General features: G+C 36.2%; 1 protein-coding gene across 1 annotated transcript in view; it reads left to right on the plus strand.

The window, feature by feature from the left end:
- RNF17 (ring finger protein 17) overlaps positions 1–25,661 on the plus strand; it is a 53,340-nt gene that overhangs the window by 4,108 nt on the left and 23,571 nt on the right. Inside the window, exons 5-19 of the mRNA XM_026858126.1 lie at positions 663–762; positions 2,507–2,587; positions 4,429–4,526; positions 5,335–5,506; positions 6,856–6,932; positions 10,307–10,599; positions 14,802–14,963; positions 15,864–16,053; positions 16,482–16,647; positions 17,980–18,170; positions 19,044–19,182; positions 19,656–19,809; positions 20,513–20,628; positions 22,969–23,089; positions 23,824–23,941. Coding sequence (XP_026713927.1) covers positions 663–762; positions 2,507–2,587; positions 4,429–4,526; positions 5,335–5,506; positions 6,856–6,932; positions 10,307–10,599; positions 14,802–14,963; positions 15,864–16,053; positions 16,482–16,647; positions 17,980–18,170; positions 19,044–19,182; positions 19,656–19,809; positions 20,513–20,628; positions 22,969–23,089; positions 23,824–23,941 — 2,178 coding nt within the window. The remainder of the gene's footprint in view (positions 1–662; positions 763–2,506; positions 2,588–4,428; positions 4,527–5,334; positions 5,507–6,855; positions 6,933–10,306; positions 10,600–14,801; positions 14,964–15,863; positions 16,054–16,481; positions 16,648–17,979; positions 18,171–19,043; positions 19,183–19,655; positions 19,810–20,512; positions 20,629–22,968; positions 23,090–23,823; positions 23,942–25,661) is intronic.

The raw sequence follows: 25,661 nt of genomic DNA on the forward strand, positions 1-25,661 counted from the left end.
TGTTAGTAGACATGCTGTGGTGGTTTAGGCCCTGCCGGGATCTGAGACCATGCTGCCATTGTCCCTCCCCCACCCTCGGACTGGCTGGGGCAGGGATTAAAATATAAACCCCAGGGTTGAAGTAAGGAAAAATTTCATACAACAGTGTAACAAATAATAAACTGAACAACAACAGTAATAACAATGAACAGAAGAGAGATACCGCACAGAGCACAGCAAGTGAGGGTACCGACCATGAACACATCATGTCCCCCAGCTCTTCCTGCACTTGGCGCACAAATCTGACGTCAGTATGGTATTGAATAACCCGGCTAGAGCTTGCTCCTCACATTCTGTGGAAACTCAACCCTATCCTAGCTGAACCAGGACACATGCATTTTATTCTCACTGAGGATAAAAATCATTGCTACCTACTAAGGTTTTGTTCAGCCTTGCCAAAATTGTCAGATGAAAAATTAATTACTAAATATGAATTCTGAGATGATGCTGGTAGACATGAAAATGAGGTATCAATAGTATATCACAGTATGAATACTACTGTTTCAAAAATAGGTGTGTTATGTATTTAATAGATTGTGAAATGCGTCAAAAGTATTTGTGGGAAGTTTTTGATACTTTATATAAAATGTGTAGGTTTTTTCCTTAAAAGTTTTGTTTTGCAGGCCCTTCAGTCACAATACTGAGGAGGAAAATGTTCAGCACCCAGTTTCTTTAGGTGGTAGGGTGAAGGATAAACCAGCTGTAGCTCTATCAGCAGACATGGTACGTTAATACAGCGTTTCCTTACATTCTCACTCATTGTTTTTGTATATGCATAGTTAGTACTGCACTACTTAGAACACAAAAACCCTTCAGCCTTAATAGTTATGTGCTATTACTCCATCTAAACATAGAACCAATGCTCAGCTACAGAGTTAATGAAATAACCTGACAAAATGAATGCAGCTCAGACCCCACCAGATCATGGCTGAGGTGTGCTAATGTATTCAGCTGGCTGTGAAACTATGTATTTTGAATTTAGCTTTTCTTAAGACACCTGAGGCTTTGCAGTATTTGGGTTTGGGGCCTTTTTATTTCTTTTTAAATTCCAGACAGCTGAACGCTTGTGCAACACATCCTTAAAGTGGTCATTCAGGGCAACAAGGTTGTTGGACAAATGGATGTCTCTTGAAAATATTCTATCAAGTTTCCTTATCTTTCTGCATGAGGTTCATGAAGTTTTAGGCCCAGTGAATTAATCTCATGTATATTGTAAAATGACAGAATAAACCAGAAATGAGTGGTGCATTTTGTGCCAGTCATGTTTTCTATGGAGATTGTCCTGTACACTTATCTTGAAAGAATTGTAACTTGCAAATATCTGTCTTGGCTTCTTAGGTGGTTTTGTTACAGTGCCCATTAAAGTTTGAAAATTATTTTCTTTTCTGAACAGTTTTTTTAAAAGTGTTTGAAGTAATGCTGTATCATGTTATCTTAAATATATTACTGTTGACAGAGTATTAAAGGAAATACCCTGAAGTTATCTTTGAAGTATCTTGATTTTGAGGCTGTAAGTAATATTTTGATGGTAGTCACCTCTTGACGGAATATTTTCTTTTTTGGAGAAAGTTGTTGACAATGACCTCATGTGAAAACCCACTTGTTGAGATTGTAGTCTAATTGCTACTCGTTTCATAATTTTTTTCAGATTCCTTTTATTTTGTGATTAGTAATTACCAGATCTTTGGCAGTAGCATTTCTTACATCACTGAATGACCCTAGCCTTGTCTCTTGAGTTTTGGAAGGATTATTATTCCTGCATCATTGATCATAATAAGAACCACAAAGTAGAGAGGGAGCAATGTAATTCCATGTCATTTTAACCTGTTCTGTCTCCTTGCATCAGCTCAAAACAGAGTGGCAATAGTTGTCATAGGAAGTATTACAAATACATTAACATCCAAGTCTTATTAGGAGGAGGGGTTTCTTCCCTTTTTCTGCTCCTTGGAAGGAGACATAATTGATCTGAGATGTTCATATGCATTATTTGGAAAGTTGGTCTGGAGGTGAAGATGATGACAAACATCTTTAATGAATTCCACAATGTGTGTGCCTAGCAGGTGTCTCGCAGATTGTGGGCAGCACTTCCTTTCACTTATACCAGTGTCTGGTCAGAGGCAGAACTGTTTCAGGTTTTTGAACTATTAAGCTTTAATTTCTTTCTTTTCCTTCACATACTGTCTTTTCGTTTGTTTTTGGTGTGTATGTGTGTGTGCAAATAAATTGCATGTATTTAATAAACTTAGAATACATGTTTTCAAAATTTTACAATGTAAGTGTTCTCAGTATAATTCAGGTGAGCTGAGTATTTTGGGTCTCTTTGCAGCTCTAGAGCTGCTCAGAGCCTTACACAGATCATCAGTCACCAACATCAAGTGCCTCCTTGTCAAAATGGCAAATGAGTATAGCCCATCTTGCCTTTCAGTCATACAAGCAACTTTATATTCATTGACAAATCTTCCCCCAGGACAGCAAAACTATGGAAGATATTGATACAGCTTTGTACACAGCTGTGTGTAATCTCAGCCACTTATATGAAGCAGATGAGGTGGGTGAAAATAAGTTAATCATAAAATACTAAATGCTGTCCTTGACTGAAGCTTTTTTGTTAGGAGTAGTCATGCATTAACATGCTATTAAACATGGTTTTACTGCATTTGTTTTAACATCTTTTGTCCTTCAGTTGTTTATGATATTTCTATGAATATACAGCTTTATAGACTCCAGGCTGTAGTCTGGAGTTTACAGACTACAGTAGTCTGTAAAATTAATCATTCCTGATGTAAACACTTAGATTTAAAACATACTGTTGGTATTCTCTTGGTTTCACAGCTCATCTGAAAGAATTGTTAGTACCTAGCCTGAAGAATTGCCTTAAATAAAAAGGACAGTTCAGTTGGCTCTGATCTAAAAATCTGTGTGTATATATATATATATAGGAATGGCCCTGGCAGGGATTCTTCTGGTACATCCCTACTACTACAGTAGTTTGTAAAGGAGTACATTAGCCTATGAATAATTTAATAGGTCAATCCATATATTTAGCAGAACTATATATAAGCCAGTCTAAGTACTAAGTTTCCTTGGAACAGGGTCAAGCTCAGCATTTGTTTTTTCTCTAGTAACTATGCCAACTTTTTAGTTTTCACATGCCTCTTTCTGGTTTAAAGGTGAAAAAGAAATTATATAGGCAGCAGAAGTAATAATTTTTAGCAGACACAATATGTAAAACATGTAAATCAAATAATGCATTTTTATGCACAATATAAAATACTGCACAATACAAAAAAATCAAGGTCTAGACTAGATACTAGGAAGCATTTCCTTCCAGAAGAGGTTGTTAGGCATTGGAATGGGCTGCCCAGGGAGGTGGCATCCCCATCCCTGGAGATGGTTTGTCGGGTTGACATAGCGCTGAGGGATCTGGTGTAGTTGGGAACTGTCAGTGTTAGGTTAATGGTTGGACTGGGTGGTCTTCAAGGTCTTTTCCAACCTAGACAGTTCTGTGTTTCTGTGAAATACAGAAGAAATCCTAAAACACTGGCTAATACTGTTTATAGGTTTTGCTGAGTAACTTACGAACTTCTTCAGTGTAACTATTTTATTTAAACTTCTCCACAGCAATTTTAATGAGTTAAAGCTTGCTGTTCTGTCTTTGCCATTTATTTAGATTTTACGTGTATTCTAAGATACCCAGGCATAGAAGTTCTAATAATCCAAAAGCTTAAAACAAATTCATTGTAGTAAGTGTGGCATGAAGTGTCCTTAAAACCCGTTTTCCGTTTCTTTTCTAACTTGTTTTGTTTCAGTGGCCAATCTGTCAGTTAAGCAAAGTTACATTAAATAACTAATACATATACTAATAGCAACTTGTTAAAACCTACCATTTCAGCAGCTCTAATGTAACCGTGGTCTTCCAATAGCATTTCAGCAAAGACCAAGAATCACAAAAGCCATGTTGTATTACTGAGACTTTTTTTCCCATAGTCTCTTCACGAAGTTTAACTGTAGCAACAAAACTGATGCTTAGCCAGAGGAAGAATCTTTAGTTGTTTTCTTTTATGCTCAGAATAAGTTCAAAAAACCCAGTAGAAATCTTAACGTGCTAGTTGTGTATGGTGCTACATTCAAATGTCAAGTAAGGAAAGTGAGGCAGTGGGGCCCAAGGTCTGTAACTTTCTTGCCTCATAGACCTCAGTTGACCTGAGGATCCATACTGCGAACTGACTAGAAGTTAGGGAAAACAAAGAGATTAATAAGATGTAATTGGTTTAAGTGTCACTTTCTGCTGTAGTATTGATCGCTGTCTAACTGTTTATTGCTTCTGTTCTGAATTTTTAAAAAAGTACTGTGAGAATAATCTTGTTTATTCAATACTGAACAAAACAGATGCTGAAATACTTGGAATTGAAAATGAAGCAGGAAGGAGACAAAGTTGTAGAAACTGCAGATAGAATATTTGATGAACTTACTACTCTCCTCTCAAGGTAGTAATCTGGTTTGTGGGATGGCAGGGATGAGTTATTTTTACCAAGAAGTTATTTCTAATTTGGATAAAAGAATTCTAAGTAGAACTTCAGTCTTCCTTGTAGTAGTATTTCATAATGCCTGTCTTTAATTTTTGCCCTTTCATAGTGATGTCTTGGAACTGGTTTGTATGGTTGGAAAGCACAAGCTTATGTAGCCTCTGTTCTTTAAAAAAAAAAAAAAGGAAAAAAACCTTACTGATGTTCATTTTCTGAAATACCTCAATTTGAGAGGTTTTTGATACTGCCATTAGTGGATGATCAGTTTAACAGCAATAATAACTTTTTTAAAAATTGACTTCAAGTTTTAAAGATGATACAAGCTCAAGGAGGCTTTATTTCTTTTTCAAAAATATTTATATCTTTAGATTTAAGGGAGCAAGGGGTGCAAAAGCTTAAGATTCCAGAAGAGCCTCAGAGGTGCATCTGATATCTTAATAGACTGATTTGTAAAATCCAACTGTTTAGTTTTCAGTTGGATGTGTATGGAAATATCAGGAAGCTTGAATGAGAGAGTGAGTGCTTTAAACATTCAGTTAAAAAATGTTTCTCCAAATGAAGTAGCTTTCCCAGTGAGAACTTTAACTTTTGTGGTTCCTCTGATTTAAGTGGGTTTTCCATGCTTTCCTCTTTTCATTGTTTGAGGAAAATTATATTTCTGAGATTTGTCTGTGTATTGCGGTGTAACTGGTAGTTGTGTGTTACAGTTGAATTTTGAATCTGCATGGCTGAGTGCTTATTAATTTCTGGAGTAATGTTTTTAATACAGCAAAAGGAAACTGTGTGCAGAATTAGTGAAGAGCATCAACAACTACAGTGCTGGTATTGCAAAAGCTAAGGAAATCATTGAAGAGAAGAAGAAGTGCTTGATTGGTGCCATTGGGATTGCAAATGAATTAATAATTACACCTTCTCTAAGAAACTGTTGTGATCTTGCTCAGGTAGTTACATTCTTGCACTGTGAAATAATTAATTGTTAATTAATGTAGTCAAATTTGGATTGAAAGTTTGATGCATCTTTCAGTTTGATTTTAATACTGAATTTTTTTTGCAATAATGTGTTCTTACCCCACCTCTACACACACACACACACACACACACACACAGTTTATATTTAGTTTTTGTCTCAAATTAGGGTCTGGTGACTGATGTGGAAAAAAAGAGGATGGTCCTTGCCTTGAAGAGCTTGCTATCTAAAATAGCAAATGGATGTGGAGGACAGAAAAACTGTGACACAGTACTGGCATGTTTTCAGCACTTTAGAAGTCTCAAGATTTTTCCATTCCAGGGCTCTCCAGCCTTTTCACTGTGAACTACTTCAGAATTAGTAGTCATGCCCTCCTGATCCTCCTGGTCCTAGGTCTTTATTTCCATTCTTCCTCCCCATCGTATCTGCTGTTCATAGAAACCCACACTACTAGCTGTGCTATATCAGACCAAAGGTCCATCCTGTGAAGTTTCCTGTCTGACAACAGAGAGGAAAAGATGCTTGGAGGAAGAATCTAAGAACCTGGGCATTTAGTGAGTACAGGAAGTGGAAGGTTAAGGATTTTATGATTGGTAGGGTACATCAAAGTCATCACACTGATAAACATTACCTCATTGTCTCATAAGCTTGTATTACACTTACTTGAATGTGTGTATGTGCATGTGTACGTTATGTATCCATATTCAGTGGCAGCGAGTTCCACATTTTAATATTTTAAATGAGGTGTATATAAAACAGCTCTCTGTTCTTTTTAAATGTGCTACCCAGTGACTTCACTTGGAGCCTTTGCAGTCCTTATTTTGAGGAAAAATAATGAATAGATTGTCTCGTCACTCTTAGAAGTAATGTGATTTTTAGACTGTTGTGTTGCCTTCACCAGTTGTCATTTTCCATATGAAGAAACTTAGTCTTTCTCATGTGACCCAGAAAAGAAGTGTAATCCCTCCTTTTTTCTATCATTTGCCTCCATCTTGCCCAGTGTGACTTTTGGGAGCTGGTACCCACCGCTGTCCTCCTATAGGCCTAACTTCTTATTTAGAAGTCACCTTGTCAGTAGCTATTCAAACAAAAGAAAGATGGGAATCCTACATCTGATTACATGCTAATATTACAATATCCCCAAACATTACATCTTAGCAGTGTAAGAAGACATCACTGAGAATTGGCTATTGGCTGATAATGAGTAAACTCTTGAGTTTTTTCTATAAAATTAATGTCATACTCTGGCTTTCTTATGTTGTAGGTGCCTGTATAATCTGCTTTTTGTATAACAGAAGCTAAGGCTGTACTTCTTGATTTCAGGTTATTTATAATTTAAAGTTGCCAGTTGAGGCTGAGCTCTCAAGAGTGAATAGTTTGATGGAAGAATTATCTTCAAGGTAAATGACTTGAGCGAGAGGTAGATGAATGCACCAGTTATCTTAATTACAAAAACTGTTCACATAGTAGTTAAACAGCAGAAATTGAGCTGCTTTGCTTGCATTTTACTGAAAAACTAGTTCAGATGTATATAAATTTATCACTAATGATGTGCAGTAGCCTTCATCTGAGGCATCAGGGAGAGTTTGCTGCTATATATATGCATGTAAATATATATGCATGTAAAAAATTCTGACGGACTTCTACCACTTACAAACTTCCTCTCCTTCCAAGTAGAAATAAATTGGGGAAATAATGGCTTAATTTAAAAAAAAAAGAAAAAAAAAAAAAAATCAGTTTTTCACTTTCAGGAAGGACATAAATGCTTTTTAGGGCACTGATGTCCAAGAAGAAATTTTACTGTGGAAGATCCCAGTTACCATGTTATCTTCATTGGAAGTGACATACCAGAAATGAGTAAGAAAATGTCATAGCTGTGGTACAGCTGACCTTATACAGCTTGGCCATAAGGCTGGTTAGAGTACTGTAATCCTACTGTAACTAATTCAGGAACAGTGAAGGAGGGACAGAAAAAGATGGTGTTAGACTGGAACATCTTCGGGATTTCATTCTATTTCAGTATATGGAACCAGTCTGGGGGATAGAGTGGCTGTGTGACATCAGATTCTGTCTGGCAGAGAGGAATGAAGCTCAGAGTTGGTTACTTGCAAGCAAAGTGTGAAAAAATGGCATAGAATCATAGAATCAGGTTAGAAAAGACCCAGTCCAACTCTTAACCTAACACTACCAAGTCCACCACTAAACCATGTCCCTAAGCTCCAAGTCTACATGTCTTTTAAATTGGAGTGGTTTGGGTTAGAAGGGACCTTTAAAGGTCGTCTAGTCCAACCCTCTGCAAGGAACAGGCATGTCTTCAAGTAGATCTGGTTGCTCAGAGCACTGTCCAACCTGACATTGACTACAGGGATGGGGCATCTACCACCTCTCTGGGCAACCTGTTCCAGTGTTTCACCACCCTCACTGTAAAAAAATTTCTTCCTTATCTAGTCTGAATCTACCCTCTTTTAGTTTAAACCATTACACCTTGTCCTGTCACTACAGGCTTTCCTAAAAAGTCTGTCCCAATCTTAGTATCCCCCTTTAAGTACTGAAAGACTGCAATAAGGTCTCCCTGGACCCTTCTTCAGCACTGCAAGTGCCTTCAGGGTTGGTGACTCAGCCACTTCCCTGGGCAGCCTGCTCCAGAGCTTGACAAAAATCATGACAATTCCTGTCATAATTTAGTTGAGTCATTAGAATATTGATAAAGGAGTCTTTAAAATCTGCTTTTAGTAAACTTAGGCCCTACCTAACAAGTCACTATTTTGAAGATGATGTTAGTGGTGAATGAGAACTTCAGAGAAGCCTATTTAAAAGCACAATGGCAAACTATCCCAACCTAAAAGAAAGCTGAAACATAACCCAATCTGTTCACATTGGAGGACCTATTAAGAACTTGAACAAAAAGGGGAAAAAGATCTGTTGAAGGATGAGTATAAAGGCCTCATATGCTGGTACCACTGAAATAACATGAACAGTAAAAAAATCACAATGAGGAAGTGCATAGGAGTTGACACATTCTGTAAATATAAAATAACTAGAAAAAAAAGGTAAATGTTTTCCTGAAGGGATAAGGGGGAAGAAGATGGGCTGTTCAATTCTGCTTCCACTTCAGTTTTCACAGTATTCATTTAAATGAACAGCAGAGCTAAGGATTTGTTTGAATTAAGTTATGTTTACAGTTCTTTTAGCCTGACTGTAAAAGTACTTAAAATATTTGGTTGGCTTTCATCAGTAAAGGATACTGTTGTTCATTGGTGTAACAATAAACAGAACAAAACATACATTTTTAGTTATGGGCTTTGTTCTTCAGGACTGTTGGAGAATTCTTTTTCTTAGTGCAGAATTAATTTACTGAACTAAACTGGGTATAGGTGTGGAAACTTAGTGAATGTTGGAATAATCTGTCCATAACAGAAAGTGAAAGGCAAGGGAGTTTTTAAGTGTGAATGTGAAAATAAATCAGCAACCAAATCTGTTAATAGGAGTGGGAAAATGAAACTGGAGTAGGTGATTAATCTCCATTAATATTTTGCTGAAAAATAGTGTATCTCAAGCTGTCAGTGATTTAGGTATTCATGTCACCTGTAATGTTTCTCTCAATTCTTCCTAAACATTGATGATTTCTTTAAAGATTTGGGCAAGATTGAATGGGGAACAGGGCAGTTTGTTTAATAAAGAGGATAGGGACAGTAACTTACCTGTTCTTCTAATGGTTAAGTATTTATTGGAGATTAAATTTCAAAATAAAAATAGATCTGTATATGCTTATGGATTTCTAAGAGTATCACAGAACAGAACTTCAGATGCAGATACTTCAGTCAGCATTCCAGTTAATTGAGCTAGTATTTCAGTTCTGAGACTTGTTTTACTTGTTTCACCCAACTATTTTTCACTGTATCACTTATCAATATTTTTTTAATGCTGTGTACTTTTCTGCTTTTTCTGACATTTAATGATACAATCATAGAATCATTTAGGTTGGAAAAGACCCTTAAGGTCATCAAGTCCAAGTGTAAACATAGCACCACCAAGTCCACCACTAAACCATGTCCCTAAGCACCATGTCTACACATTCTTAGTACACATAGTAGAGATGTTTATAATTTCAGCATATGAAAATTACTTCAAAATTAAGTGTAAATAAATCTCTAAAATCAAGAACAAATACTGAAATTTAGATTTCCACTTCACATTCTTAAGTAGTGATTGTGTCAGATGCCACAATAAATTCCTTAAGATGAAGTTCAACAGAAAAAAACTTTATTTTTAAAATCACAGTTGCTTTTATTAGTCCACTTTGTTTTTCCCTGCAGTCTTTGACAAAAACTTGAGATAATTTAATGGAGTCGCTGGAAGGGCTGTTATAGTTAGCACTGGTTATGTTAAAAAAGGCTTATTGCATACTGTAATAACCCCTGATTACAGGGAAGAGTAACTGTTAGTACAAAAGCATCTGACGTGCTTTTTGTTTTTAATATGAACTATCTATCACATTATTAACTTTTTTTTCAAATAGTTTGTACCTGTGGTCTCTGATCATTTAAGTGGGGATAGCTCTTGTACTGAGTTGTGCCCAAGACCCCAGAATATGTCCCATTTCTGTGCCAGTCCTTTTTAGGTTTCAGAAATCATGTTACTGTTTCTGTTGTCGTGGGCATTCAACTAGCTCGTATGAGGTGTTTTCTTAATATAGCGATATGTTCTTAATAAAACCTCTGCTTTGACTTGTGCCTTTTTGAAAACAGACTGAATTATATTTGTCTCCAAATAGATGTTTTCCCAAATGCAATGAAGATAATGGACAACACGCTCTTACCCTTGATGACAAAGAAGAAATGCCGGGCTGCAGTACTCAATCATCTGTGGTGAATATGTTTCCAGCACTTAGCAGAGAGAGTAAAGTAAAGGCTCTTGCAAATAAACTCTGTGTTCACGAAGAAGTGAAAAACGCTCAAGTACATGAAACATTTCCTATGATACATACCCAGAGTATTCCTGCTCTACCCAAGTCTACATCCAGCCCTGATGTCATAATAGAAGAAATATTTGAAGATGACCTGAAAAGTAAGTTTCATAATAGCTGATGCTTTCAAATTTCCATTGTCAAGCATGGTGTTATATATGTGGTTTATATTATTTTGTGTGTTTGTAGTTACACTCGGCTCATATGAGTTCTTTAATGATGTCTGTATTTCATTTTATCTTGCTATCATTTCTTTTTTGTTCTTTAGCTTAGCTTAGTGAAAACTTTCTCACCAGTTCTCTCAAAGAGGGGTCATAAGTTCCTGTGTCTTCCTGGATGATTCTCTTTGTGTCTTAGTTATTACAGTCCTCCTCAGAGTTTCTGACATTGGCTCCTAGAGAATGCTTTTCTGGCAGTTCCCTAGGCTTCCTGAATCTTCTCCCAGGGCATTGTCCTACATTAACTGGCAATAGCAATTAGGTTCCTTGGCTTGTCATATTTTTCCTGGACTGTATGAGTGTAGCTAACAGGTCCAGAAAGTGAGCTGTTGGGCTCTTGTTAGACTGAATCTGGAGCACTGTGTCCAGTTTTGGACCCAGCAGTACTGAAAGTCATACTGGAACAAGTCCAGCAGAGCTTACCACCATGGTGTCCAGGAGGTGCTCAGGGATAGGGCTGAAGGCATTAGGAACAACTTGGAACACAAAAGTTCCGGTTAGATAATAAGAGTAGAATAGATAGATGCGTCCCACAGCATAATTAAGATGCTTAATGTCAGAGTGTTCTGTGTCCATGACGTACCTACAAAATCCCTGTGATTAGCAATGCTTGGGGGGAGAGAGGAAGAGCGGAGGGGTAGTATGTGAGAGGAACTGCGGTAGCATATATCAGTGATCAAAGTGAAGTAAATTTCAGAGCTTGGGCATGACTGTCCATAACATATTCCAGAATCCTGGTGGACTTTACAAACCAGTTGTCAGAACAAAATTCCTTCGAACTGCAGTGTTATATATATTTTGTATGTCTTGAATCTAAGAATTTTAATGGTAGTTTTGTAATCTTGGAATTAGCATGTGAGCTAGCCATGTACACATAGTCACTGTCTGTGTATCTGTTTGTCACATCAGATGTGAGAATTTTTGCCTTTGCGGTATCCTTAAAACACATGTAATTTCTCTTTACTGTGTTTGTTGTTATACTACATATGTATAAATACTTAACTAACCTAATTCATTGACCTTTCTCCTAAAACAATAAACAGAGTTTCCCACAGAATATCATGCTCAACAGAGGAGGAAGCTGTTCAAAAAGGAAGCACCTTTTCAATGTAAAGCTGGTTAGTAGTTTTTCCTATCTGGTAAATGGTTTAGTTTATTAGAAGGGACTACACTTTAAGCAGTGAGAGCAGACACTAGAATTTGTTGGAGAGTTGGACACATACATTAACATTCCAGTTGGGTTTCGGGAGTGTTCTAGGAAGCAAATCTCCTGACTCTTGCCTAGTTAGCATGTATTAGCTCACATGTAAGAGCAGACTTGGGACACACGAATTGATTTCCTTCCAGTTAAAACTAGTCTGGGAGGTGCTTATGAGTGCAGATGTCATTCTTAGCACCAGGAGTTCTGCTCTGCAAAAAACCTCCCTGGTCTGCTTTCCTTGCTAGTGTAAAGACTATACCATCTTTCAAGATTTCCAATAAATGTGCTTAGTTCGAAGATGCAATACAGGAAATCCCAAGAAACTTTCAGCAGCTCATCATTGGCAATGTTTCTCAACGCCTGGCAGGTACTTGACATAATGATAGCAGTGCTTGCTGTGAACAGTGGGACCTATTTCTTAGATCAGTAGTCTATATACTGAATTTTGAACTGTTGCCTTGTTCTTCCTCCATCTGTGGTTTTCTGAATTATGAGGGAACAGATAAATGTACAAAACAAAGTCATTTGAGGAAACAAGTTACTTTGTTTAAAAATTATGTAGTCATAGTTCGTACAGTGCTTTGAGCTTTATTCATTGTTGACTGTAAATGATAATAAAAGTTTTGAGTAGAGATTGAAGTATTGGGAAAGAGAGAAACTGGCCTAAGAAGTTGACAAGAGGAAGAAGCACTGCTGAAAAAAGATGTGCCCAAAATAATACCAGCGAAGAAAAAGATTGAGGAAACTGCATTGTTTCATTTGATTTGGGGGTTTTGTTTGGGGTTTTTCCTTTGTTTTTTTAATACTTTTTTTTAAACTGTGTGTCATATAAATGCACTTCCCCTGACAGTTTCCTGTCCATTAACTTGTGAATTCACTGGCTGCTCTTAGTGAGACTTGGCAGAATGTTAGAGAATTTGAGCAGTTTAAATCCATAACAAATTCTGTGGAAATAAGTAGTTAGCAGAGGAATTCTCCTATGCCCATAGTGAAGTTAGTGTAGTATGTGCTCACCTTTATTAGATATCAAAGAATTCACATGGAGAGAAAAACACCACTATCACAGTTGTGTGATGTTTGAGTCTTAGCAAGACACTTGAGCATCTCTCACATATACATGAGAAGAACAAGATCTTGAGAGATAAAATGATCACAGAGTTACCTGGTGTGATGGTTTTTATCAGTAATATGCTAAAATACTTATTTTGTACAGTATTGGATCTTTTTGGATTGAGAAGCATAATTTGAAGTTGGATATAAAGAGTTTTTCATTTTTTTTCTGCTGATAGGCTTAGTTATCAAATAATATTTGATAATTTTTTCAAATCCCTTTCAGGCAGCTGTGGTTTGGGATTTTTTTTTTTTTGCATTTAGTTTAAGGAACATAATCAAACAGCTTAATGACATCTCTTCTGGATCCATCTGGCTCTAGTGATCCGGAACTGGCACAGCTCTTGTTACTTTTTTGGCTGGAGGTATCAGCCTCTGCTGATCTAGTGAAGTGACTGTTAATACATGCTTTTCTTGGTCTACTTAAGACAAGCTAGCTGACTGATCCCATCACTGGAGATGGTGACCAGGGATGATCCAGAAGAGTTAGTGTACCTATAGATGAAATCTTTTCAAGTCATTCAGACTTTTTACTCAGATGCCATCTCTTTCACTGGAAATGCCGAAGAGTAATCTTGCATCTGTTCCGGACACTGCGTTTCATAAACTTCCAAGCAGAGTCCTGCATACGTGCTCAGAATGTTTCAAATGCCAGATTCTTTTTACCATCAGTGTCCTGGTTCAGCTAGGATAAGGTTAAGTTTTTCCCAAGCAGGGGGAAGGGATCCCCATCCGGGTTATTCATACCATGCTGATGTCGGGTCCAGCGTGGGAAGCTTTCCTTTGTGGCTTTGGTCGCGGGAAGAACGCACGGCAGGCTGGCTGTGTTCACTGTGGTATTTCTCTGTATATCTTTTGTTTACTATTATTTCCTATCTGGTAAATGGTTTAGTTTATTATTGTTAGTATTGTTGTTGTTCAGATTATTACACTGTTGTATTAAATTTCTTCTTGTTTCAACCCTGGGGTTTGTGCCCTACTCAGCCCAAGGGTGGGGGAGGGACAACGGCAACATGGTCTCTGGTCCCGGCAGGGCCTAAAACAGCACACATCAGTGAGTTCTAGTTCAGAGGTGGGCACAGTTGGCAGTGTTCTAGGATGCTGCAGATCTGTCTGCTGTGGCCTGATCAATCATGCAGATGTCACTGGATCTAGGTGGTGCTATCCACTCTTTGCAGGGAGTTTTAAGGTTTAAAATACTCCTCTAAGAATTGAGTTGCTGGCCTTCTAAAATCTTCTGACCCATTCACCACCTTTGCGTAGCTTCAGAAAGAGAAACCTGCAGTTTGGATCCCAAATCAAGGGAGACACCTGCAGTGTAAAGGATTTGGATGCTTAGTCAGAAGTACTGCCTTATATAGGTTCATCTTTTGGCTAGATTTAGGCCATTCTTTGATCTTCATGCATTATCTCTGAATAGATAAACGGAAGTGCTTAGCATAAATGTCGGAGTTTTAAATCTGCTTTTTAGAAGCTTCCTATTTCTCTGTTAAATAGGGAATACAAACTCTGAATTGCATACTTAAATTCAGGTTATCCTTTTGTAAGCAGTGAGACTGCGTTTTGTTTTGAAGGGAATCATAAGGGAGGTAGTTCAAAAGAGCAGATTTAATCAGAAAGCAAACATGGTAACTACTTTGAAACAAGTGTGAGCAGACTTACTAGGTTAAAAGCTATTTGAGGCAATGTTATCATGATTAGTGCAACTTAATCACATGTCTAGTAATACCTGTTGGAGCAAAGAGTGTTTGATAATGTTTTGTGTCTTGCTCAGGTTTGCCAGAACTAGTGTTTGTAAGCCATGTTATAGATCCATGCCACTTCTATATTCGGAGACACTCACAGAAGAAAGCAGCAGGGGTTTTGGAGGAGAAATTGACAAACTTCTGTTGTAATAAGAGTTCATATCTCTTGCCTTCAGATGTTTTGGAACTAGGTAAACTATTAATTTCTGAATATTTACATTAGTTTAAAATACTATCTTGCAGTATGTCTTCCTTAGTATAATCTTTTTTTTTCCTCCTTTCCCCTGCCACCTTTACAGTAAAGCACTCCTTATGTGTTCTGGAATCTATAATTAATGCTTTTGGGGAAACATTGTACACATTGTTCAGTAAAGTAGACTTTTATTAAATCATGTAAACAAAAATTATAGAAGTAAATAAGGCTGCAGTTCTTAACCTCAAGAAATCGAGTGCTTAGAGAAACCAGCAGTTGAAATGACCTGACTACAAACTTTTCAGCATTAGGTGAGAATTGTTAAATGGTAGTTTTTTCAGTGTAGTGATTTTAATGACTAGCCTAATTCTTTCATTACTTCAGTAAATCAGCTTTCTCTCATGCAGGTAAATTCCCTTCGAGTGGATAGATGATTTTTTTTTTTAAGTTCATTAACTGGATAGAAACCATTCTAGAAGTGAAAATGAAAGACAATAATACATTGCTAAATCATGAAAAATATTTTCTAGCCCACATGTTGGCAATGTTACTTCTAGAAGGTGTTTAGAAAACTGATGAAAAGTATGTAATAACCCTCAACTTCATTGTTTTTTTGCCACTTTACTAAGAGGTACATAAAGTTTTGACAGAAAATTACTTCTTAATACAAGCCAAACACCTCCTAGCCTTACAGACACTGTGTAAATGAATGTGGGAAGAAAACACCTGGTGGCTATTGAGACATGGGTTTTAATGTCTTCATGTCTATTTTAGCAGTAGCACTTTTACTGCCTTTGTGGAGGATAGGCCACAATGGAACATTATGCAGAACTGTAATGATACTTCCAGTGTGAAATATCTACAGATACTCAGTCTTTTTTTATTTCCTTCCATATAGGTGCTAGAATTTTTATTAAGAGGGAGGAAAATGGAATGTGGTGCCGTGGAACTATCACTGAACTAATTCCCCTAAAAAGTAAAAATGAGAGGAAACCTTGTGGTCCGATAAGATACAGAGTTTGTGATACTGCACTGCTAGAAGTATTCCTGATTGATTTTGGGAGCTCTGTAGTTATAATTTTCTCAGGGTATGTTTACAGAGAGAAGTTTCTGTCTGCAATTATTGTCCTTGTTACTCAAGAGATCTCTGCTAAGAAACAAGTCCTCCATCAGCTTCACTCAAGCAGATTAACCAGATATCCAAATGACAGTAATAGTCTGTATGTGCCTATTTCCCACAGGAAAAGTGGCAGTGTATGTAAGTTAACAAGTGTACAAGTCTTCACACGTTAAAATGTTTAACTTTGACTTGCATTGAAAAAGAGAATACATGAGTCCTCAATGTTTAAAAAAGCAATACATTTCATTGACACTTTCTGGTTTTGTTTCAGTGACATGACATAATGCCAATTATTGCATTGATGATCTTTATTTTAAGTCTGGAATTTTTTGGTGTTGGGTGGGTTTTTTTGCTTTTCTTTTAAGCTAGTACTGCTTTTATTCCCATTCACAATAGGTATGTTCTTGCTGAAAGGCCTGAACCTTCTGCTCTGCAGACTGTTGAAACAGATGACATTTCTTTGTTTGTAAGGAAGCCTGATCAGCATATTGAGGCAGAACTTGCAGCTGTTCCTCCTTTAGCAGTACGGTGTTCATTGAAGGATATTGTTCCCAAAAATGCAGTAAGTAAAAGCTCTTTGTACTATTTCAGGAGATTTTTTTTCTTCCTAAGATTTATATTATGGAACTTAAATACATAATTTACAATTATCTTATTCCAATCTAAACACAGGGAAACTTGAGAGGAATACAAGGTCTATTTTATTTTTTAAAAAAGGTTAAATCATCTCTTGTGAAAAGATGGGTTGCATTGCTTTCATTGGAAAGGAAATGAGCTTATAGCAGTCTGTCTTTAAGAAGCCTCTCGGTTTACAAATACATATTTCAGGTTTAAGTCTCGCTACTCTTACCTAAGACGTGTTCTTTGTCAAATTTTAAAACAGATTACAGAACTGATACTCTTACGGCTGTCTGTTAACTTTATGCAAGTAGTAACTTTGAAAAATAATATAAACATAGAAGAAATGCCTTCAGTATTTTTAAGATCATCTTTTCAGGGATTGCCCTTTGTTACTTAAAATTTTTGCCACACACTGAAGAGAGTTATTTGTTCTCTTACAGTATAACAACAAATAAAGTAGTCAACCTTTATTGCCTTAGAAAAATGACATATATTGCAGCATTATTTTCTTCAGTATTCATTTATTTATTAGACTTTATTTTTGCCATGTTCACGTGGAGATGAACTATGTCCAAGTGCAGCTGTGCATTTCTGACAGTATAACTGCTGGTTGGTTTTGGGTTTTCTTATCAGTCTGATGTTGTCTGAAATAACTTTAAATAGGAAAGATCTGGAACAGTTTTCACAGGTGGGGGTAAAATGCCTTCCTTTTATACACTTTCATTTTTTTTCACACCTAAAAAAGCACAATTTGCAGTATCAGAAGAGAAATGCGTTAGCTTGATCCAAGATAAATAAATTCAGACAGGCCTTTTCAAGGTAGATAAAACTTTAGGAGGGATGTTGTGGAGAGGAGGAATGTGTAAATTGACCATACTATGTTGTACATTTGTATGCAGACAGAAAAAGATAAGAACAAACTTTTGAACAAATTGGGAGAGGAGAAGTGCAAGTCATGGGATGAAGCAACATATGACAATTCTTACTTATCAGAACAATCAGAGAGGTGAAATCTTCCATCTTTAAAGGAAATGTGGTGGAAACTGCAGTCCTTTTGGTCTCAGTTTTATACAGTTAGTCTTCTAGGATGGATTTAAGAAGTTTAATGTTTAGTTCTGGCCTGGCTATGGACTAGACAGTCTTAGCAATTTGTTCAGTATTTCATCTCTTCAGACACATCTGCTCCCTTTTTTGCTTTTATTTTTTTTAATTACTATTTCTATTTTTGTTTTAATATTGACATCTTCAGTAACTTTCTTTCTTCCTAAAACAGAGTGAAGGTTGGGGAGAGGAAGCAAAGACAACATTTTTACAAATGGTAAATAATAAAGTTGTTTCAATGGCCATATTTAGAGAAGAGAATGGTGTTCTGATTGTGGATTTGAAGAAACCTCCATTTAATAAAGCAAATGATAACATGCCAGTGTCTGTCAAGGATGCATTAGTTTATTTAGACTTGGCAAGGTATGTGTTTTCCTTTAGTTTATGCTCTTATGCCATAAATGATAACATCATAATTATAAAGTGAAGTTTATCAAGCAAATTGTTTTTGCAATGTTTGATATTTTAATGTGTGATGCATTAATCTTAATCAATGTCTGTTGATTTACTTTTTTGAACATCATTAATAAGCATAGTAGAATATTCATTTGCACTACTCAGGGCTTTATTTCAATAATGAACTTTATTTTAGGAAATGACAAAATGTAAATTTCTGTATAAGTTTTAATAACAGGGCAGTGGAGATGCCCCTAGTGTCTACCCCAGAGAGAACAACATAGAGAAGTCAGCCTTGTACGTGTTTGATTTTGTTGGTAGGCAGTTATAGACTAGTCAGCACATCTGAACCAGCCACATGATGTGATGTATATAGCACAACGAACAGGAGAAACAATCATGGGGCATAAGCAGGAGCGTGATGTTAGCATGAGGACAGAGGAGAGCTGCTTTGGAGGGGGACCAGTGGAAGAGGCAGAAGAAAGAGAAGAACATGAGCATTTTGGTGTTTGGGTACAGCGGTATAACATGCAAATCTGTGGGAAATTACAGTTCATTTTGCTGCACTCAGAGAAAGGTCTTTGTTTATATTTGAGAATAACTGTGGTAAGAACAGTGGGATATGATATTTTACTTCATCTGTATTTATCAGGTAATTGATTTTTCTCATAAGTGAGGAAAAGGAAATCTGAGATAATGGTTTTGTCAGCATAGTGGATTCTAGGCTTTAACTTTATAAGACAATTTTGTGGTTTTTATCAAAAGACTGACATTTGAATATAAAAGGCTCCCTGTCAGTTTTGACTGAATTTATACAAAATTTCATTATGTTTACCTTAGGTTTAGATTGCAGCTTCCCAATCAGCTAGAAAATAATACCATCTTGCGGTATAGTCCACCTAAGATTCCACAAGAAAGAGAAGAAGTCTCTGTCACAATTTGTCACATTAATAGTCCAAGTGATTTCTATCTGCAGTTGGTAAGTTTAGAAATAAGGTCTATTTAAATGAAACTCTGAACAAACATTTTAATGTAAATAAGGTACAATTTTGACTAACTTCTATTACTACTTACCAGTTTTAGGGTTCCTAGAATTAATAGATGAGGAATTCCTACAATTCTAGATTAAATCAGGAATTTTAGATTCTAGATTAATTGTAGAAATTCTTAGAATTCCAGAAAGCTAACATTTTTTTTGTCAGTTCTGTTACATGGTTGATTCCTATGTGGGTATATAGTATTTTACTGTTTAGAGTGGTGATTGAACAGTGCAATATTCAACAATTGCTAGGTTCTTTAATTCATACTCACTGTTTAATTTGGAGGTGGAAGACTGGGAAACTTTACTAGAAAAAAATGTCCCTTAAAAGAGCAAAAATACTGGGTGTTTTGGGGCTTTGGTTTTTTTTTTTTAATCTAGTGTATATGTATGTTTTGGTTTTCTTATTTTAGAGAGATAGCCTGGATTTTTCAGCTCTTGCAAAGAAAATTCAGGAGGTATATCAACATGAGTATGGGAAAAACTTGGAAGTTGTCTGCCCAGTTGAAGGTCAAGCCTGTATTGCAAAACAGAAAGATGGGAATTGGTACAGAGCACAGATTATAGGTGAAGTATTGAATCTTTCCCTCTAATGCCAGGCTGCAAAATCAGATGTGGTATAAGATCAGTTACACACTGGATATGAATAGTAACTAACAACCATTATTTTTACTAGGCATTCTTACACTAACAAGTAGGTTCATCAAGTCAGTAGTACTAATTCATGTTATGTTATTTTGCTATTAATGAAGTGGTTTATACATCTGTTTTTTAAAAACCCAGTCAATTTCATTTTCTATATATAACTGAAATTCTATTATACATAATGTTTCATTTACTATTACAGTCTGAACTACACATTTGTCTAATATAGCTGACCTCTTGAGTGTAACTAGTATGGGTAAATAATTCTCCATAGTAATTCCAAAGTGGATGGGGGGGTGTACTTGTGCTGATGTGTATGTTGCCTGTGTGGGCAGTGTAGCATGCCTGTATGCTTACATGTCTGCTTGCCATGTAGTTAATGTGCCAGTGTCTCATAAAGTACTTAGATGGAAAGGGACCAAAATGCTAACACTATCATTTCAGGAACCCAAAAGAGCTGGTTCTTAAAGAACACAGGTTTTGAGTCAGGTTATAGAACATTTGAAAATGTGGTATTGTGTGATTATGTCATGTAAGTGTGGATTTTGCTCTGACATTCTAGTGCTTTAACCTGTATCAGATACACATTTTTTGTTTTAATAACTTGGGTTGGTTTTTTTTGAAGGGCTGCCAAGTTGTCAAGAAGTTACGGTAAAATATGTTGACTTTGGCAACATTGCTAACTTAACTCTTAAAGACATATGCAAAGTAGAAAAGGAGTTTTTGAGCTCTCCAGAAAAGGTAAATTAGTACTTGGATGGATTAAACAGTCAAAATTAATAGAATCTCAATGTATGGAAAGGGAAAGAGAGAGTTGTTAACATTCTGAAGTAAATAAAATGTTAAGCAAGTTCCTTTTCTCATGGGTTTATGATGTGACTTATTTAATGTTTTGGATGCACATTAAAAACTTAATTTTTTGTAATATCATTCAGTTTTAAAGTAAATCTAATAATACCTTTCAGTGAGGAGGTATATAGACATTGTGTATGTGTGTTTAATTTGAATACCTTCTTTTATTCCATAGTAAACTGAATTAATTTTTACATTCTTTCATTTTCAAATGATAATCTAATAATGGTCTTTTTTTAAAAGTTACGTTTTTGTTTGGATTATACATTTAAAGTTTGGTGATTTCTAACTTTAGGTATTGTAGGAATTTCCCTCTCTTGATAAAGAGGAAAAGCTGAGTGGGAAAGGAAATCGCAAAGTATTTCTGTCAAAAAATGAACATAAGAAGAAAATAATTATTTTCTTCAGCTCTTCATTTGATAGTTCTGGTTACCAACCATAATTATGCTAAACTTTAAAACTTCATATGTTGGTAGGGGGTTTTTAACCCAAATGTAGGCACCAGAAATAAAGATTGTTGTAACTAAGGTTGGCTAGCATCTTTTGCCAAAAATAGGATTTAATTTTTTATATTTTGGCCAGATGTTTCTGGGGAAAGTTTGAGCCAAAATGACTGAGCCTTTTTTGACAGCAGGGGAGAGGAAACATTCTGAAAATGGCAAAACATTCTTGCCATTGCAGTGTCTTAATGCTTCAGATCAGAGTGACTAATGAATAAGGATGTTGGGATTTTTAATATATGTTATCCCATTGTTCCAACTGATTGCTTGCTATTGACCAAATACAAATCTTCAGAAAGATCTGTTCAGAATTTATAAGCTCCTGAGCATGTACTGCTAGCCTCCTCACTTTGAACATAAAGGAGAAGGGGCTAAAGAGTTATGGATACAGATGGGTATATGACCACTAGGGAATTGTCTAAAAAAACTATAACCCATCAGTTACTCTCAAGTGTTGACATTCTTATGCCATATGTAGGTTTTGGTTAAACACTCTGGCAAGGTGTTAACACCTGAATTTTGCATAAGAAATAAGTTCCTGTTGCTGTTAGTTTTAATGCAAGTAATAGAAAGATGAGCAGACTTGAGTCTGTGTTGCTGTGGTTTCAAATCATTTCTACTTAAAGATTTAAAATTCTTTGAAACATGACTGAACACAAGATGGCAAAATCAAGCATTTAGAAAGAGTATCACAAGTGAGGTTGCTTATGCAGCTCTATCCTATTGCATGAAAGCACTGATAAGTCTTCACACATGATCACATATATTGCATTGCCTCAAATATAAGTACATTGTAAAAGATTTGAATCAGGCTGTTACAAGAGGAGTCGGACTTTTTTTACAGCCTGTTAATAGTCTGCAGGCATTTTAATGGACTTGGGTGGTGCAGAAATCTTGGCCAAGACTACAATGAGCGGTGCTTAATGTAGTATTGGGTTTTCTCAGCTACAGCCCTTTCTTTTAATGGTTATTTAACCTGTCCATCAGTTTTCTTTTCAAATTCCTGACTGCCTGTATCCTATGAATATCTGCACAAAACATTATTTCAATTGTCTTTATTTCCTTTCTTTCCTTTTTCCCTCACCTGTGTTACTCTTCTTTTTTTCGGTGCAATAAACAAGAATGAGGAGACAATAACATTCACAGTTAATTTAAAATTGAGCTATAGTGACCACCAAAGTTTGCAGTAAGGATGCTAAACACACATTCTTTTAATCAAAGTACTTCATCTCATCTAATTTCCTGTGTGTGTCTCTTTTCGACTCCTGGTTAATACCTTCCAAAACTCTGGCAGGAATTTTCTGACATAGGTCCTGTGGTGTGTCTCTGTTCAGTCCTTCAGACTTCTGCAGTGGTATAGTCATGTTAGTCTTAGATGCTTTCAATCTGGGTTATTACGTCATAAGCAAAACAGGATGAAGGCTTTTTTTTTATCACCTTTCTGCAGTAATCTTTCCTGATTTCAGCACCAGTTTATGCCTAACCATAAAGGGAGGCAAGGAGAATTAAGCCCACTCTATTTCAGCAAGAATGTATGTGAATTAGAGCTCAGCTGCTGGTGGGGGTGAGGTGGAAATAATTTTGAGTCAAATCAAATAATGGTAATGTGGACCCAGAAGCCATGCATGTCTTGCTGTCCTGCATGAGTACAAAGCAAAGGCTCTGATTTGGCTGTAATGAGATGGTCTTAATATGTGATGGTACATGCATAATTTGAGTTATTTTTTAGGCAATAAGGTGCAGGCTGGCTTACATTGAGCCTTATAAAGGGGCAAGTGAGTGGAACAGAGAAGCCAAGGAAAGATTTGAAGAAATGACTGAAGAAAAACTTATGTTCTGTTCAATTGTTGGTAAGTTGTCAAGAGTGTATTCATTTATATTTAAATATTATTAAATTGTCTTAAACATAGAAACACACAGTTTCATATTTTAAATAGTATTTATTTGAAATGCTTAGGTTCATACTTGCTGCAGGTAGCCTGGAGTGAGAATATCTTAAAATGTGAACTATTTGGAAGAGACATAACAGATGCAACTTTTGACAAAAGCTCCGTTTGTCTTCTCTTAGGGACCACACCAGCATTAAGTAATATAAGTATCCTGGCTTATTAAGATGGGCTTGTTTCCAAAAGTAGTAGCTATCCTGACTGTTCCTGACTCTATTAGTAGCTGAGAGTATGAGCACTGCTGCTCTAAAATGTCACCAAAAAAAAAAAAAAAAGAATTTGAGATAACACATATATGCCTTAGTAGGGTTTTTCTCAATACCATTTACTGTTAATATGCAGCTAGTTATTTTTCAACACCTGTAGAATGGTGGTTTGGAACCCATCTAATAAATGAAATCACATGTAACAGTTGGTGTCTTTGTACAAAAATATTTAGTAATTCTTTGTGTATTTTAAGTTAATTTTATAGATATGTGCAAAGCTAAGCCTTTACATATTGTTGATGTTCAGAATCAATTATTTTATAAATCAAATGTAATTTTACTAAATTCTGTCTTTTTATACCATTTGCCGTACCTCCAAAATCAAATAGTCTTTATACTGTCATTGATTGGCACTAATTATATTATTCACAGAAATTTTAGATGGTAACATCTTATCTATTGAACTCTTTAAATCCTGTGGTGGTCATGGAAGAAGCCTCACTATTAACAGCCAGCTAGTTAAAGAAGACCTAGCATCCTACTTACCTGGGTAAATATACTGTGTGTAACAGTGTTTGGAAATACTGAATTTGTGTAACAAAATTACTGGCTTTAGTATGGCACCGCCAGTGGCTGGAGTTTACCACATTTGTGATTAAATTCATTACAAATCATTCATCAATTGATACAAGTTACGGAGTGTAACTCTACAGTTTGGCATAGTTGAATTCTCAAACTGAATCCTGACAACATACTGTATTGAAATTGTATTTGATGCAGAACTTGGAGATTAAACGTTTGCATTGTACTTGTAGTGTGTTTAAGTGCCAGATCTTCCCAGACTAGTTATACTTAAGGTTATCCTTCCCTTATACTAAGAAAAGAAATATCACTTTGTAGTGGCCAAAAAAAAGTGAGTCAGAGTGTTTTTTCTTCTTTCTGCAGGGCAGGGGCTGTTTATTGTCTTTATTCTCTCTTTTTCTTCTTACAGTAATACATATTTATACAATAATACATACTTAATGCTCTCATTCAAGCTCTTAATAATGAGCAAATCAGCAACGAGACGGTCATCAACCCTCTCTCCCACAAACAGTTCCATCCACCTTAGCACAGCCTGGCAGTTTCTTATCTCTCCTCCTGGGCCTGCTTCTCCTCAAAACAGTTCTCTTTCTCCAGACCTATCCCAAACTAACTTATTTTTCTTCAAAGGCCTGTTTCTCCTCAAAGCCTTACTGCTTCTCCGGGCCTGTGCGGAGCAGAGCTAGCACTTCTCTGAGCCTGAGCAGAGCTGACTGGCCATTGTTGATTTGGTTCTTAAGTATTGAATTTCCCACAGCTGCGCAGGGCTGACAGGCCAGTGCCAACTTGCCCCTTAATCATGTACCAGTAACAAATTTGAGTCTCCCACAGCTGTGCAGAGCTGATGCTCCCACATCACTTTTGTGTGTTTAACTTACACCTAACACAAGTCATCTCTTTGGAAGGTCTTACTAGAAAACAAATAACTCGGATAACCGGCTACGACAGCAACAGACAGAAGAGTTGGGAGTCCTGCGGGGGGACATGAAGCTGATAAGGAGATAACACTGCTGTATTTAATTTGTTGTCTTTTCATATAAAAAGATTATCTATGGGCTGTATTCATGAAAATCAATAATTACTCTTATTAATAATTTTTGAATACTGATGAAAATAAAAATATTGTTATATAGACAGTTTTGATTCCAAAAGGGAATTCCTGAATTGCTTTTATTCAGGAGGAAGAAAATAAGCGGATTTTCATTTCTTAGCTCAGAAATATAACTAAATCCTAGTAACACTTTTCTTACACTGATCACAATTTTAGTAAGATTTTTGTAAAATTAAACAGCTTTACTTAAACCTGAACAGCTGAATTGTTTTGTTACTGTCAGTAGGGTATTTAGTTGTCTTGCAAGCTATACTTAAGATACCTACTTGCAGCCTGCAAACAAGTAGGTATGTTACTTTAATGTGAGTCGCTGTGTAACACTGATAACTTTACTAATGTAGATTTTTCAGTTGCTTGCTCACTCCCTTCTTTAGTTGGACCAGGTAGAAAATAGAAGAAACAGGAGCAAAAAGACATCATTATGAGTCTAAATACAGGGAAATCACTTACCAAGTACTGTTGTAGGCAAAACAGACTTAATTTAACTTATTAGTAATTAGTATAGATAATTATTTATAGTATTAAATATTTAATTAGATTCAGGCATTGGGACACAAAAGACAAATGTTTATAGTGC

The sequence above is a fragment of the Athene cunicularia genome (genome assembly GCF_003259725.1).
Source record: "Athene cunicularia isolate RWA chromosome 1 unlocalized genomic scaffold, athCun1 chr1_part1, whole genome shotgun sequence".
In the NCBI taxonomy this organism is placed as follows: Eukaryota; Metazoa; Chordata; class Aves; order Strigiformes; family Strigidae; genus Athene; species Athene cunicularia.